This window comes from Lactuca virosa, chromosome 6, assembly GCF_052849685.1.
Source record: "Lactuca virosa cultivar CGN04683 chromosome 6, Lactuca_virosa_CGN04683_v6, whole genome shotgun sequence".
In the NCBI taxonomy this organism is placed as follows: Eukaryota; Viridiplantae; Streptophyta; class Magnoliopsida; order Asterales; family Asteraceae; genus Lactuca; species Lactuca virosa.
The window spans coordinates 127,170,387-127,188,089 of record NC_136431.1 but is presented as its reverse complement, the minus strand read 5'-3'; the positions used below and the strand labels follow the sequence as shown (position 1 = coordinate 127,188,089).

At 35.8% G+C, this 17,703-nt stretch overlaps 1 protein-coding gene across 2 annotated transcripts; it reads right to left on the bottom strand.

Annotated features, from left to right (window-relative positions):
• Window positions 1-12,839: 12,839 nt before the first annotated feature.
• Window positions 12,840-16,554, bottom strand: LOC145118702 (uncharacterized). 2 transcript variants are annotated; one of them, XM_079054386.1, is made up of 3 exons: window positions 15,959-16,554; window positions 14,062-15,865; window positions 12,840-13,435 (listed from the first exon to the last, which is right to left on the bottom strand). In XM_079054386.1, exons 2-3 carry the CDS (start codon window positions 15,715-15,717, stop codon window positions 13,076-13,078), a joined length of 2,016 nt encoding a protein of 671 aa, XP_078910512.1. In that variant the 5' UTR covers window positions 15,718-15,865; window positions 15,959-16,554; the 3' UTR covers window positions 12,840-13,075. The 2 variants fall into 2 exon arrangements, with proteins under 2 accessions (XP_078910512.1, XP_078910513.1); XM_079054387.1 differs by having other exon boundaries at window positions 14,062-15,855.
• Window positions 16,555-17,703: the final 1,149 nt, after the last annotated feature.

Here is a 17,703-nt window from a genome sequence, read left to right as displayed (position 1 = left end):
TAATCATGAGGTATGTAACCCTAATTTTATGTATGAATTTCTATTTCATAGCCTCTCTCTTAGGGTTTTCTTGATATTCATAGTTAGTTGTTATCAATAGAGAAACATAGATTCTTTCTAGGTTGCATGTGAACTTAAGGGTTTAAGTGTTTTTCCGCCACATGTAATTTTTGTTTATAACCTAGAAAACTCATCAATAATCACATATGAATCTTATATGATATATACATATGTATTTTTGTGAGTGTTCTTGCATTAATCAATTTTTTTTTTACTATTCTTGTAGATTTGGAAGAATTTATGGAAAATGTTAAAGAGGTGAAAACTGATAGTTAAAGAAAATATGGAAATCTTGACAAACAAACCACCCTTGCAACCTCCTTCACGCTCACCTTATCATCGGATCATCACCACCATCATTAAAACACCCTTGACCACCATAATCAACACCAAACCACCAGGTAACACTACATAAAAATGTTCATACAAGTATACAAACATTGGCCTTCAGTCTACAACTGGTCCACCCCTCTTTTCTACAACATAAAGTTAGTTGGCCCCACAATGCTGGTCTGTCCTTGTATCTTGGTCTACCATACAAAGAAGGACCACCTTGTACTCACCAAAATATATATTGACATACATAACAAACAAAGAAATAAACAATCCAGCAACATAGGAAATTGTCTAATCTAGTTTACCTATCTAACAGCTCACTACAACATGTACACATCATACAACAAGCTCATACTACACTCTATGCTACAAACGATCACCAAATTAATGCATAAGTTGTATGTAATCAGACATATGGAAATCTTGACACAAAGACATGAAAATGCTTTGAAATTTTGTAACAATTTTTGTTTTTTATATTTTATTTTGTATCGAATAAAATACTTGTACTATTGGGTTTATAGATTCGTAAATAATAATGGGTTTTTGTATGATTTACTTAGGAATATTATAGTATAAGAAATATACATATATGCACTTGAAAAAATATGCATTTATGCATCTAAAACGTTGATATTTTTGGTTAAAAAAATTATTTTTTTTAATATTTCATTTTTTTAATTTATTGATTTTTAAAATTTTACTATTTTTTAAAAAAATTGCAGTTTTTAAAAAATATATTTTTTTCAATATTTTTAAAAAGTCATGTTTTCTAAAAAATATAAAAAATCTGCTTTTTTTTAAAAAAAAATAACAAAAATTATTATTTTTTAAGAAAATCTAAAATTTTGATTTAGTATATAAATTTTTAGACATTTTTATTCATAGTTCAAATAACACAAAAAATTAAACATTAAATGAGATTGGTAAGATGACGATCATGCCCTTAATGAGTTAATTTTGATCTAACTCTTCATCTTTAGTTCTCGGGTTCTCGGGAAACTATGAGTTATCAACGGATATCAACCATATATATATATATATATATATATATATATATATATATATATATATATATAAGATTAGGTTCTATGGAAAATAAATATTTAGGGCATCAAGTTAGGAGCCAATAATCAATTGACACTTGTCCAATTGTAGAAGCTATTGAAATTACAAAACTCGTTTTTATGATTGGGTTAAATTTACGAATTTAGTCATGTGGTTTTCTTAAAATTATATGTTTAGCCCAACTGTATTTGCTTAGATCCGCAACCAACCCATCATCTTCCCTCCCGTTTCATTTTCCCTTTCTAGTTCATCATCCTCATCCATGAAGAAGAAACCTAGAAAAAAAATCTATAAAAAAAATCTATATGTTTAACAAAATTGATAAAATCAAAATACACTTAGGGAAAAGGTTGGGTCCCAACATCCAAATTCAAAGCTAAAAACCATTTCATCTTCACTGTGAATCAACCATTTCGTCTTCATTGTGAATCAACCATTTTGTCTTCACTGTGAATCACGATCCTAAGTTTCAATTTTGAACATCACCAACATCAAATGCATAAAATTGATAAAAGATAAGAAGAAAAAGTTCATAACATAAAGTGTGGAATCAGTTAAGGAGGAGCAGAAATCAGAAATCAAAATATGTATAAAAAGGATCAAAAATCACAGTCGCTGGAGCAGATCCGATAATGTTGTCGCTGCCAACGTCGTCTCTCTCTTGCTCTCGATTCTCTATTTCCCCATTGTTGTATCTCCTACTATCCAGACTTTCAATAAATGGTACCATCATAAAACTTTTCTAGGTTTCTTTTCAAAAGTATTTAACTTCGATCTGATAAGAGAAGTCTGTTTGTCAGTGAGATCGATTGGTAACCAAAATCTCACCGATAAACCATTTTGTGTGCGGCTTTAGGAGAGGGGAGGGCAGCGCCGACAGAAATTTGCATAGTTGCTTCTTCAAAGGTATAGTCGATCCCTGGTGGAAATTACAACGAAGCAGCTTTCGCAAGTTTGATGAACACACATAGATTTGTTGGAGACGAGCGGTGAGGCATCGCAGAGATGAGAGGAGAAGTGTGGTTGTGTATCGAATCTTCACTGATTGATTTTGGTTAGAGTTTGTGGTCAAAATGAGAATGATAGGCGGCTAGGGTTTATCGTCGTTGGATCGGGGTGCTCTCGATCCCTGGTTTTGGTGTTTAGATGTTGGTTTTTTCTTATTAAACCTAAAATCTAAGAAAAGATACAAATTACCCCCAAATTATAGGGACCATTTATGTAATCTATTCTAAACGGATGTTTTGCCCTAATATACATTTTCCATATAACCTTTCCCTATATATATATATATATATATATATATATATATATATATATATATATATATATATATATAACGCCTGGTTCCTGGTATGCATTTAAGTTATTTATTTATTCATTTTGGAAGGGCTACTCGACGAGTTGGTGGCCCTAACTCGTCGAGTAGAAGACAGAGTATGCACGGGTTTTAAGTGAACTACTCGACGAGTCGGGAGTCTCGACACGACGAGTAGGACAACCAGGATGAAACCATAATCTTTAGGGCTTGCACCCTATTTAAGCATCATATCTGGCCTCCACCCCAGCCTCTATCACCTCCAAACCCTAATCTCAAAACCCTAATCAACCTTGAGCGATCTTGAGCTATTTTCTTGCCATTTTTGTGATTTAAAGCTAGAAGAAGGAAGCAAGGACTTGGAGTTGCAGGAGGAAGGCTGAAGATCCAGAGCTTAGGACTCATTTTTGTCTTGATAGAGGTATAAAGCTTATACCTTGGCTTCTATTCACTTAGATCTTCATTTGAGCTTGCATATTGTCACTTTTGGGCCATTTCCAAGGTCATTTCTGAGATGGTGATGTAAGGACTTCATATCTGGGCACTCTTGAGCTTTAGAATCTCAAAGTTGCCACCTTTATTCAGCCATGGCCCTATTCCATGACTTAGACCTCCATTTTTAGCTTGTGGTGGATGTTTTAGCTTCATAACACCATGCATGCACGTAAAGTTAGCAACTTTACGTGTAATGCTACTCTAAGGAGTCCAGATCTGTGAGTTGGAGGTATTGGAATTGATTAGAATCGACTGTATGGATTTGACATTAGGGGACTCGACGAGTTGTTCATGCGACTCGGCGAGTCGGGTCGTGGTCCCCTAACCTTTTCTGGTTTTGAGTGAACCTGTTGAGTCTAGGAGATGACTCAGCGAGTTGGGCATGATTAGGACTCGGAAACTGAAAAACTCGATGAGTCCAAGGAGGGACACGACAAGTTAAGTCGTTTTGTCCCGACTCCTTACGAGGTAGAACTCGACGAGTCCGTGAAGGGACTCGACGAGTTGACTCAGTTTACCACAAGACTGGATAGCATAGAACTCGACGAGTTAGGAGATAACTCGACGAGTTGGGTTGACTGGTAGTTGACCTTGACTTTGACTTTGACCCGAACGTTGACTTTGACCAAGGGTAAAATGGTCATTTTACCCTGAGAAGGATTATCAGATTTTGACTAAGTATTATTGTGATATTGATAGTCGGGGAGTCGTTGGAGCAGCTATCAGATATTCCTCACCGCGAGATTTTCAAACAGCTTTGCAAGGTGAGTTTTCTCCTGTAGGAACGGGTCTAAGGCACCAAGGTCGGCCCGTTTAGATAGTAGTAGTTTCAGACCACGGTCCGATGTCGGGCGGGGCCCGAAGTAGGTTTATATGGTTTCCGGATTTCGATCCGATGTCGGGGCGGTCCCGAGGAATGCTTGTATGCTTGTATGCTTGATGTCTTTGTGATTCTTGCATGTGTTTGTTATGTGTTATGTGTTCCGGGCTTAGGTCTGATGTCGGGGCAAGCCCGAGGAATGTCTAGTTAATATGTTATGATAATATGTTCTCAACTCCGGTCCGATGTTGGGGCGGCTCCCGAGGAGTGTTAGTATGTTCCGGATCTCAGTCCGATGACGGACGGGTTCCGAGGAATGTTTACATGTTAGTATTCTGTGTTTATGTTATATGTTAGTTGATATGTTTATATGTATGCCGAGATTTGCTCGATGTTGGGCGGGGCTCGATGCCAGGCGGGGCCCGATGCCGATTAGGGTTCGATGTCAGGTGGGGCCCGATGTCGGGAAAGCCGATGTCGAGCTTGACTCGATGTAGCAGGGGCGGGGCCCAAGATATGTTATGTGATATGTGTATGGTATGTGGTAGTTGGGGAGACTCACTAAGCTTCGTGCTTACAGTTTTCAATTTTGGTTTCAGGTACTTCCACTAGCAAGGGGAAGGGCTCGGGATGATCGCATGGCACACACCACAGTTTTAGTCTGGGATGTTTAGACTCTGATATTTTCTCATATGATTTTGATACAGTATTTGACATGATGTTTTGAGATACGTGATTTTTGATTTTATTATGGTATTGACGGATTATGGTTATTCGTAAATGATTTTAAAAAGAAATTTTTGAACTGTATTTTTAGGATGTTTCAATATATATATATATATATATATATATATATATATATATATATATATATATATATATATATATATATATATATATATATAGAGAGAGAGAGAGAGAGAAAGAGAGAGAGAGTGAGCGTGAGTTAGAAAGAGAGAGTGTGTGTGAGAAAGTGAGAGAGAAATCAAATATCAAACTTGGATATTTTTTTTAAAAAAGAATTAGACCCACCCCAACCCACACGAATTCTTGCAAACCACAATGACCAATTTTGTAGTTTTGTATCAAATGATTAAAGTTATTTTATTATTTATTGCTTGCTACTAAAGATTAAAAAATAAAATAATTAGATTCATTCGTTTAGATGTAATGATTCATTAAATTATATATATATATATATATATATATATATATATATATATATATATATATATATATATCACAATTCAGTATATAAATAGATATTTCAATTTTTTTATATACATTTTGGAGGAGGAGGATTTGATCCATATCATGCTTTTATTTCCCTTCAGATTCCTTATTCTAAGACTTATATAATGAATCGATCATACATAATACATTATTTTTAAAAATTATACTCTCACTTTACAACGTATTTTGAAGTGGTAGACATAATCAAATATCAAACTTGGATATTTTTTGTTCCAAGAAATTTCATATATAAAGGGATTTGAGACAAGTTGATCCTCTTTCTCCCTTCTTGTTTATATTGGCCATGAAGGGTTACGTGTTCCATTGGTTCAGACGCATCTTGCAAATGTTTATGGCGGGATTCATATTAACGGGATTGAGATTCACATTTATTTTGTGTTGATGATGTGGCGTTGTTGTCTCCTTGGCATCCTAAGAATGCTAATCTGATTGTTCGTATTATGTGATGCTTCATTCTTACTTCGGGTCTTAGAGTCAATTTGAATTAAAGCAAATAGATTGGAGTGGGAGTTTCTTATTCTTATATTGAGGTGGTTGAGTGTGGGTGTGTGTCAGATTCTCTTCCTTTCATTCGTTTAAGTGTGCCAGTTGGTCAGAACATGTTTAGAGTCAATGCGTTGGCTTCTATCTCAGATCATTTTTGGAGTAGGTTTTCGGGTTGGAATGTGAAATGTATTTCGTTTGCTGGTCTACTTACTTTTTTAAAGTCAGTTTTGGGTAGCTTGGATACTAAATTAATATCGATATTTATAGTCCCAATTTTTATCCTTCGGTCCCTGGAGTTGCTGAGAGCTAGTTTTTGTTTTGGGTTTCAACCTTGATGAGAGGAGGATGTGTTGGTTTATATGGGATAGAGTTCTGGCTAATAGAGGGCAAGGTGGGTTAGGTGTGGGAAGTTTGTTCTCGTTTAATCGGGATATGCTTTTTCGGTGGCATTGGAGATTTTACCATCCTCCAAATTCGTTGTAGATAAGGGTGGTTCAAGCTTTGTATTGTAGAGATAGAGGGGATGTTTTTTGCTGATTGCAAAGATGTAACGTCCCGATTTCCAGGTATGAGATTTATTCCTTAAAGCATGTTTTTATTTTGGAACTCGGCGTGTTGAGGGGTTTTGGGCCGCGTATTTTTATGGACCAACACAGCGAGTTGGTGAGGGAACTCGGTGTGTTGGCGCCTGGATGAGAAACCCTAAATTTTAGGGTTTTGAACCCTATATAACCTTCTTAAGTCTTTAAGGATGATCTTTTGTCAGCCTCCAAACCCCCATATCGGCCCTTGTGAACCCTAATCATCCTTCCCTCTCATTTTGTGAGTTAGTGTTGTATTTTTGGAGCAAAAGAAGAAGAAGTTGGAAGAAGGAAGCAAGGATCTAGCAAGCAAAGCTCTCATCTTCAGTTTGACACTCTTCTGGACCTTTGTAAGTACCCAAGATCCGATTCTTATTCCTCTATGTAGCTAGATCTTGAGTTTTTTTCCCTTTTTCTCTTTATTCTTGGATGTTTCATTGAATGTATATCATAAAGGTTGCAACTTTATGAATATCCAGGTCAAGGTAACCTTACAATGGTTTGGATTTGGTCTTTAGCCAAGTCTTGATGCCATGCATGGAGTTTAGGTCATATTTTCCCTCTTTGACCCATTTTGAGTTAAAGACATCAATTGAACATGCATGTCTATCAAGCACCAACCTTTAGGATGATTTTGAAGCTAGAATCTCTTTTGGAAAGGTTGGGTTTCCAGATCTCAAGGACTTTGTGCTTAATGGTTAAGCCCTTGAGTTTTCAAGCCTTGTGGAGGGGTTTTTGAACACTTGGAGTAGCCCCAAAGGATAAAGTTGGAAACTTTATCCTTTTAGACAACATTTGAGTTTAGATCTGAGCCTTAGAGTCCCTGGAATCGAAGAATCAACTGAATGCGTTAAGCTGGGGAAAACTCAGCGAGTTTTCCAGCCAACTCGGCGAGGTGGCTAGGGTTTTCCCAACCTTATGAGTACTATAGAAACTCTGACAAGTTCATTGGTGCACTCGATGAGTTGGGTCAACATGGACTGTTGACCTTGACCGTTGACTTTGACTCTGACCATGGTTGACCAAGTTTGACTTTTGAGGGCATTTTGGGTATTTCGGGATTTTGATGGAATTGGTCACATGGTGGTTGTAGGCATTTGAGTCGAGAGCTGAGATTCGGAGTCAGACCTTATCAGTTTTGCGCTACTTGCGAAGCGAGTCTTCCTCACTATACTTTCGGGTCGAATGCACCAAGGCCGCCCATTGGTTTGATAACCTGATATTGTGTATGTTGAGTATGGAGTAGATATGCATGCTAGTTTTGATATGCTAGTTAGGTAGATCTGTAGGACTACCTGTGATACTGCCTGTTATCTGAATATGATCTTATCTGTTATATGTCGACATATGGTGTGGTTTGGGTTGAGGTTGTACTGCTCTGTGTTGTAACCAACAAACCCTGGAGCATACCAGATATGAGTTGAGGGCTAGGAAGGGTATGCCAGACTCATACTAAGGGCTCATGCGCATTCGAGATACGAGCTGAGAGTCGGGTAGGGCATGCCAGACTCGTACTGAGGGCCAGGGAGCAAGCCAAACATAAGTTGTGGGCCCAGAGGGCATACCAGACTTATGTTGTGGGCTCAGGGGTAATCCAGTTTGTTAGTTGTGGACCCATTACATGTTGTTATTATATTTGTGATGTTTCTATGTGTTGGTATTTTGGGGGGAACTCACTAAGCTTTGGGCTTACGGTTTTGGATTATGTTCCAGGTACCTCAGAGGATCGCGGAAAGGCAAAGGCGTGATCGTGCACATCCTCATGTTTTGTTTCATGATTTAGGGATTACTCTGATGTTTAAACTCGTTTTGAAAACTACAATGTAAACAATTATGATTTTTGGTTGGTTGAAAATGTTTAAATTTTCATGAATTTTTATGAGTGTTACAAAAGAGATCTTGGGCGGGTCTCTGGAATAGGATTATTCGTATGTTGGGTCAGGTGAGGGACCATGGGTTGGACTTTCATCCTTTATGCCCGATAGAGGTGGGGATGGGAGATATATGTCTTTTTGACATGATGTATGGTCGTGGGACATGACCTTTGTAGTTTCGTTTCATAAGATTTGATGCTCTGGATATGCAAAGACAGGAGTCAATCAGAGATTGGATGAGGATTAGATAGGAGATGGGGTCTATCATACATACTTCTAAGGGTGATGTTGAGCAGACATAGTGGGATGGTTTTATCTCTTTGATGATGGATGTGCACTTGGAGTCCAAGCCGGATAGGCTGGGATGGCTCCTTAACATCACCGACAATTTTTCTATTTCCTTTGCTCGTTCTTTTATGGATAATGGGATGCTTTTTACGGGAGGAATGGAGACTCAATGGAACAATTGGGTTCCTATCAAGTTAAACATTCTTCTTTGGAGATTGCAATTACAAAGTATTCCTACTAGAGAGAGACTTTCGTATAGGGGCATTATTGTGGAGTTGATCATGTGTCTTGTTTGTTCTCATTCAGCAGAGACGATAGAGCATATATCCGCAGGTTGTTTGGAGCTTATAGATTTGTGGAGGCATATTGCGATTTAGTGGGGTGTTCAAATTCCTGATCCAGTTACCATTCAGTCTTCAGTCTCCTGGTCAGATACAATTAGGTTGTCGGGAGGCCAATGTAAGGCTTTTGATGTTGTGGTGATGACTACTTTTTGGTGTTTATGCAATGTTCACAATCCCATTCTATTTTGGACGGCTTTACCTAGGAAATCCTTGATTTTTTTATGATGTGGTAGATAGAGCGTATTTTTGGATTTCTAATAGGTATAGTAAATCTAAGTTAAGTTGGGTTCTTTTGTGACAAAATTCTGCCTCAACTTCTAGTTCTTTGTAGTGGGTTGTTTCTAGTGTCTTACTAGTTTCTTAATAAAATTTTGTCATTCCAAAAAACAAATTGTATGAAAAATAGAAAAAAAAAACGTTTTAACTTTTTGTAAAAATTAAGTTTAAAAACTTTATTAAAACAAAAAAAAATTCTAAACATTTTAAACTGATAACATCTAGAAATTCTTTCGTTTAAAAAGTTATATAAAAGTTACTATATGATAAATAAAAGTTTTAAAAAATTATAAAACAAGTTAAAAAAAATTTAAGGAACGATTTCTAAACGTTTTAAACTTGTAACATTTATAAATACTTTTATTTAAAAAAAAAGTTCTATGACAATTTTTTTTTAAAATTGTAAAAAAAAAGGTTATAAAAGGTTGTAAAAATACTGTAAAAGATATTGTAAAAAAAATTGTAAAAATGTTTATAAAAATCTTAAAAATAGTTGGAAATTTTTCTAAAGAGTTGTGAAAAAATAAATTTGTAAAAAACATAAATTTATGTTGAATTCGTAAAATAAAATGTTTTGACAATGTTCGTATGAAAATTTAAAGTTTAAACAAATTTCATAACAAAATTTAAAATTGGCACGGGTGAGAAAACAAAATTTCATAATTTGTTATCTTTTTGTAATATTTTTTGATTCGTTGGCATGTGAAAACATTTTATAATAGTTTTTCTTAAAAGAAATTCTCAAGTCCTTTTGAGTAAAATGGTAAAATTATTGGTGCAATGTATAGAAAAAATAAGTTCAACGTACCTTTTGAACAAATTAAAAATAATAATAATAAATAATAATAATAATAAATAAATAAATATGGATAGATTTTATATGAAAATAAAGTAATAGTAAAATATATATATATAAAATAAAGTTACCCTTTTAATTTATTATTTTTTCTCTTATTTGTGAAGATTGTAGTCATAGTGGGCATATGGACACATGTTGACATGATTGTGCAACATTATCACTGAAACCTGTGTACTTCACATTTGGTATCACATGGGCATCTTGCTTTTTATATTTTGTACTAAGAAAATAATCGATGTGCACAATAAATAAATAGGAATAAATATTAATTTCGTAATAATAAAGGGATTGTAAATGACTAAATGACAAAATGTAAAACTAAAGTATAGTCTATAAAGATATTTGACCATTGTTAATAAGTCATTTTGTGCATAATAAACTCTTTTTCTTACTACTAAGTGTTCTTTTGTCTAAAAGTCATTTTAAGCATAATCCGAAACATCCTCTAAATATCAAAATTATCAGTGATACTAAATGATGTGGAATTTTATACACCCAAAGTTGTTTTTTATTACGAATCGTGTGATAAATAGAAAAATTATTGAGACGGTAGCCTATTACTACAAGTAAAATTAACAAGGAAATTATAAATAAACGCAAAATTTACTATTTCACAAATTTAACTCAAGTTTATTTCTGATATTATTTCTAATTATTTTAGAATATTATCATTTACATTACAATCTAATACAATTCATTTATATTGGTTTATTTAATGATAGAGGCGACAAAATGAACAACGTGACATCCATAAGAAATAAACAGGTTTGGATAAAAGATTTCAATCTGTTTAATTAAACAAGTTGATACGGTATGACACAAAAACTAAATAGGTCAGGTTATGATTGAAAATATCAACTTGAAAATAATGTGTTTATTTACATACAACAGTTTTTAACCTTTAAGAGATATTGGACAAACCCAAAACCAAAATCAAATATAAAAGAAAAACTTTGGATTGAATCGTTTTGTAATATGTTTAGTCGACCATGTTAAGACTTTATTTTCAAGTTTTTTTTACATACTCCACAATCTCAGTTAGTCGCTCTCTCCTCCTAATGATCTCATCTATCTGTCTTCCCAACCCATATTTTGTCCACTTTTTCTTCTTCTTTCCGCATCTCCACTCCTATTCTTTCTTGTTTTTCACTTTTTCCATTTCGCCTCATCAACTACTACTTTTTCAACATCTACTTTTTCAACATGTTACATGTTTGAACCTAATAAGAAACAACACATTTACAAGATCTAAATTCCAACCCACTAAACTGACACAAACTCAACATGAAAACGAATTGAACAACATGTCATGATAATTAAACGATTCGAATAGGGTCAAACTCTTTCGACATGTTTAATATTTCAACTCGACACGACATGTTTGTCAGATCTACATGATCTTCAAGATTATCTGTAAATGATATATAGTTACTTTATTGCAATTCAAATGTTGCTTTTTGCCCTTCAACTCCAACTATTCATTTGTCGAGTTAAGTTGATTAAAATTAAACGAAAACATGAAATCATAAATTCATCTTTTTGTTAAAATAAGCATCAGAAAAACCCAACCATAATCAATATGGCCTAATGACAATCAACTGGTATGAAACTCTTTAAAATTGAGTTGACTTATATTCGAATCCTACATGTTTCAAGCTTAAAAAGTGATCAAAAAAAGACAACCGAAAACCCATAAACATGCCTCCAAGTGTTGGTTCCAGGTTGGATGCTTAAACCCTTTATTACTCCCCTAGCCACTTACGTACCAAAAAAGCAAAAGCATATCTTGGTGGGACAAAACATGAGTGCATTGTGCCCCCTACCAAAGATCTCATACCAATTTTGGACTTATTGTTCTCTATTATAACATCTGTTCAGACTTCAGACCCTCCATTTTTCATGATCAAATTTCTGCATAGGAAGGAGAAGGAGTTGTACTCTAAGCTTAATTATATGTACCCTGGAAGCATCATCAGACTCCAACAAAAGGAAACCAGAACAAGAAAGCAATAACAGATTACAGATCAAGTAACAAAATCAAAATCAGCAAAAGGAGTTCTATATCTATTTCATCAACCAAGGTCAAGGAAAGATCAACGGTATCAAAAGCAAGTCCATGATTAACATGTATGGGACTAATCATAGAGGAATACCAATTAAGAGTAAACTTGGCTTGATGATCATGGCACAATATTGCTCAAGTTAAAGAATTTGAACCCAGGTAAACCTTACAATAATCATCTTTTGATGTTTTTGTTTCCTGTTTTTGGCATTTACCAAGATCCAAACTAAAGTTTTGGTCTTTGTTCAATTGATATATGTGTAATTCTTGAAAGGTTAACTGCAAAAAATAGCAATATAATTTCATTTATTTGTTGATTATAACATTCTATTTTCATCTTTTTTTATTACAACATTGTATTTTCAAAAATATACCAAATTATAACAGTGTCATCCAAATACAAAGCAATTTTGACTATTATAATTGGGTAAAATTTTCAAAATACAACGCCTTTATAAGAAAAAAAAACTTGTAAGACGCTATAATAAACAAATGAACAAAAATACATAGCTATTTCATTCGTTTAGCTCATTCTTTAATTATGGGTTGTTGTGTACCTAATTCACATTGCACTTGTGGACATTGGGTTTTATGTCAATCGCCTAGCAGGCAATTATTGTGTACCTGAATACAGTGTGGGCCAGCTCAAAGGTTGCTGGAAAATAACTTTCTTTATGCACAAACTAGTGAAAAAGATGGATAAAAAAAATCAAACGCATTGACCACAAAATCAAAACAATCAAATTCCACAAAGGCTACGAAGCAATTCAAGAATCACAACTTCAACTTTTTATACCCCCCACAATGATTTACTGGAGTCTCAACCCTAAGAAAGACTCACAAGTCATGGCTCCAAACTTCCTTGTTTAAACTAGTGCAAATTAGTAAAACATTTCAATAAAACAATTTTACCCAATAATTGGTGGTATTATATCAATCAATCAATCAATCAAATCATTCTTTGATTTGAGTTTGAGTTCTTCCTTTCTTTGATTTGTTCTTCTCCTGCATTTTCTTCTTCTTGGCTTCTGCACTGATCCATGTGTAGTCAGCAGGAATAGCAAAAGGGTCTTGAGTAGTTTCGATTCTGCTGCTTGAAGCACCAGATGATGAGCTGGCACGGTGGTATGGAGTTTTGATCCACTGGAACCAAGATGATGATGACGTGGAGGATTGATTGGCCATTGATGGGCTGTCACGATCGCCACTTGTCGGACTTGTAGGTGGGGTCGTGAATTCATCCAACGGTTGTAGTTCTTCAAATTTTGTGAAAGTAACTAAAACCCTTATGGTGGGGATCACTGGAATTGCTACCTGAAAACAACCACAATAACAACTTTAAATGAAAAATATGAATCCTTTATAACATGAAGATGTCCATCTAACATTTCAATATATCTTATTTCTAGTATCACCAGGCATTATGTTTATAAATCAGATTTAACCACAATTTAGGGCGTGTTTGGATGGATGTACTCTGAGTGATAAAGGGTTAATTGCTTATTGTGCAATAACATTTCCCCTTTTCCCAATTTATACAACAATGTTTATTTCATACAAAATATGCAACCACCTTTCCAATATGGCCACTTCTTACATATAACCGATTAACCAATTACAAGCTAAAAGGTTATAAAAATTGCTCCTAGTACGAAATGCCAATGCATATTTTGCATAATAATGAACATTATTGCATAATATGGTAAAAAAAAAAAAACATAAAACTTCATTGCATAAATAAGTAACTAACCCATAGATAACATAAAAAGTAATTTTAGTCTCTATCCTTTTAACAATTCGTTTTGTTGCACATGCAGGGTTGCAGCTACTATGAAACTGATACTAAAAACCGTTCATTACCCTTCAGATAACCACATCCAAACACCAATCACAAGTCTCACAAACTTTAATAAAAAAATAATGAAAAAATTAAAAAGTACCTTAACAGGAAAAGTCCCCATTGGAAGTTTTGTAGTAAGCAAATCTCTCAATCTCCTTATCGCCTTAACTTTATTCGCTAAAATATCAAGCAAAGGCAAAAGCTCCTCAGTTCTCAAAGGAAAATTAGGAGCAAGCCAAAGAATCGGCCTCAACCCTTTTTTATACTCATTCTCACGACTTCCATCTTTCCTTCTATTTCCACCTGTTGACCCATTTGAAGAAGATGCCTTCAATTCCTTCACTTTCCTACTTTCATTTTCTTTCACAGTCACCTCCATTGAATGCCTCCCCGGTTGAATTTGACCTTGACCTTGACCTTGACTTTGACTTTGACTAGGGGGTGAGTCACCAAGAAGATCACTAACCTTTTCCTCTAAACATAACGACCCACGAGGCGGTGCCACACCCTTTCGACCACCCCGGTCAACTTTATTCCCGCCTTTCCTCCACCCATCGAACCACCCTTTTTTATCTTTTTCAACTTTAATCTCACCATTTTTGTAACTCGGTATATCTTCAATTGGAATATCGCGTTGTTCAAAACAACTATGTCGATGCCCAATCACGTTTTCGTTATTTTCGTGGCCAAATTCGGAAGAATCAAACTTTAGTGCCGCCTCGAGTTGTTTCCGCTCTTCATCTGTTAAAAGCTCGTTAAGTTCCTCGCTTTCCGTTTCGTTTTCATTACACGATGAAAAAAACTCATCGTCTGACATGGCGCCCGGGACCCGCCTAGACTTTATACTCACAACCACATTATGCATATCATACACTTTACATTTCCAACTCCCAACCGATTCGGTTTTCTCCTGTCTGCGCCACGTCATCTGAGGTAAAAGAACCGCTTGTGTCACATCAATCCCCGGGCGGAATATATTTGTCTGAGACATGGCTTGGACTTCCTGTTGCACCTCCGCGTCAGAAGCCGGTGCACCTGCGCCATCTAAAGCGTTCATCACTTCTTTGTTTTTGTGTGAGATCATGCAGAGGGACCCGGGCGGGACTTTTCCATCTTCGGATCCGTCTCCCAGGAATAAAACGGTTTGATCCGCGCGTTGAATACGGAATCCGTCGAAACCGGCTAATGTCATATCTGCCCTTAGATTCGCGCCACGTTTCCAAATCTTGTAGGTATCGGAAGGGGCAATTCGGGAAATGAACGGGATGACTGAGCTTTCGAATTGGAAAGTGATTTCCATGTAGAAGTCACGCATTCGTCTCATTGTTCCTACTAAACGAGGTAATCTGCGACACCATTTAGCCCAGGCGATTGGTTGATAATGTCTGACTATGATTCTAGCGATTACTTCTTCTCTGTTGCATATAGCTTCTTGTAAAGCACTCCAGCCATGTTCGTTTTGTAAGCTCCAATCTGCTCCCGCAAGCATGAGCATTTCTGTGGAGGTGACGTCACCAAGTTTGACTGCTAGGTGAAGTGGGGTGTCGCGATTAGGGACATCCCGTCGGTCGATTACGGAAGAGATTGTATCGGCTTTGGCTTCCTCGGTTAAAGAGATTGATTCGTTGTGGATCTCCGATGGGTCACAGAGGCGTGGTAGTCCGGCGATGATTTTTCTCAGACCACCGTAATCTTTTGTTACTACGGCTTTGTGTGTCGGACTATGGGAATATTTCGTAACGTCGATGGTTGCCATCGTTAAAATTTTGAACCCAATGAAACCCTAATGAAACATCCGAATAAGGAAAAAACGGAAGGCGGAAACTATAGGGTTTCCTTCGAATCTCAGCGATACGGATTACAGTTTCAGTCTGGCAGCCATCGTTAACATTCACTGAAATCAACTAAATTGAACAAAAAAACAGCTGTATTCGCATCAAGTTGTTACAATGGAATAAATGTAAATTACAAGGGTTTCACGAATGAAAAAATCTGACCTTCTTATAATTTATTCTGGGTCGTTTGAGTAGGCGGCAGACGAAGATTGATGAGAAAAAGGACTTGGCTACTGAACTCCCACCACCAATACAAATATAATACTAACAGACCCTTGCGATCCAATCCAGATCAGACAAACCCCAAAACATGTGGGGAGGTGGGGTTTGAAAAATATTTAAAAAATCACCAGAAATAGGGAAATCTTCAAGGGTTTTGGGAATCTAAAGACGGAAATTGAAAAGGTCACGAAGAGAATCAGACGCTATAAAACCCAAACCCCACCATTCAAGCAAAGAGGAGGAAACCGTATGTGTGGAAAAAGAATAATAAAACTAAAGGAAAGTATCAAATAATTAAGATTGGGACTTTATCAGGCATTTTCTTTTCATGGAGAGAAGGAAAGGGAGTAAAGTCTAGGGACAATTTTACAGATTCATAAAAGGTTGAAGAAGAAGAAGAAAGAAGAAGAAGAGGACGACGATGATAAGGGTAAATTTTTTGGGTCAGCTTTAAGTTGGGGGAAGGGGCAAAGGTCCCGTTCTTTTTTTACTTTTAATTCAACAGATAAGAACACGGAAGGAGTATCGTAGTGAGAGAAGGAGAGCGCGTTTTAAATATAGTACCCTATTTAAATGGGGAGTTTACGTTATAAAATAACAAACTCTTAATTTCGGCACTCAACTTTCATTCTTTCAACAATTGTACCACTAATTCTAATGAAATTTAAGCATGCCATCGTACCTAATTTTTGGTCTAATATTAATTTTTTTAGGATTTATTACATCAAAGATCTTATTTACGGTTTAAACCTGAACTTTCGACTATTTTAAATGGACAGTGATTTGCACACAACATTTTTTTAATTATACACAATAATTTATACTTTAGATGATTACAGTACAATTACCTAAAACATAAATTGTTGTGTATAGCTAAAAAGTGTTGTGTACAAATCATCGCTCATTTTAATTGGTTTGTAGGTATTCAATGATAAACTGTGTGACATCTCAATAAAAGAAAAGATAAAATCAACGTTGATATTATATAAATCTTCAACGCAGTGGCAGCTCAACCTTATATTTTGTTAAGTTATGGCTTAGGGCCTCCAATTTTTACCCCATGTAACGTCCTATTTTCACAACCAAAAATTTTCATTTTAAATAAGGTAAAACTTCTTAATTATAAATTCATTATTAAGAAAAACCGTTTATTTCCAAATACATTTATCGAAAACCAGAGTAATATAAGAAACGTGGAATCCTTTAATGTTGTTGATGAGTGTATACAATCCCGCATTCACCTTCCTACGATCACCGATAGAACCTGAAACATAAACAATTGGATATACACAAAACTTAGTGAATTTCCCCCAAAATACCACATACAACAAACATACCAGCATGCATAATGGGCCCACAATCATCGGATTGGAATATCCTAGTTCAATCAGTCATCGGACTGGAATGCCAACATGCAATGGGTCCAATCAATCACCGGACTGGAATACCCAAGGTTTGTTGGCCTGCCGCCTCAATAAACCGCTCTTCCCGAGTCTCCGTGCCTATGGCTTGCAGTCGGCCCGCACCAGGTATCTTGGCCTACAGCACACAACAGGACCGCCTCAACCTCAACCACTACCATATGTCGACATATAAACAAACAATTATCAAGTAGGCACATAATACATGCAAATATCAATCATACAATTCGTTACCGCCTACTAGATCTCTCACATCACACTGCT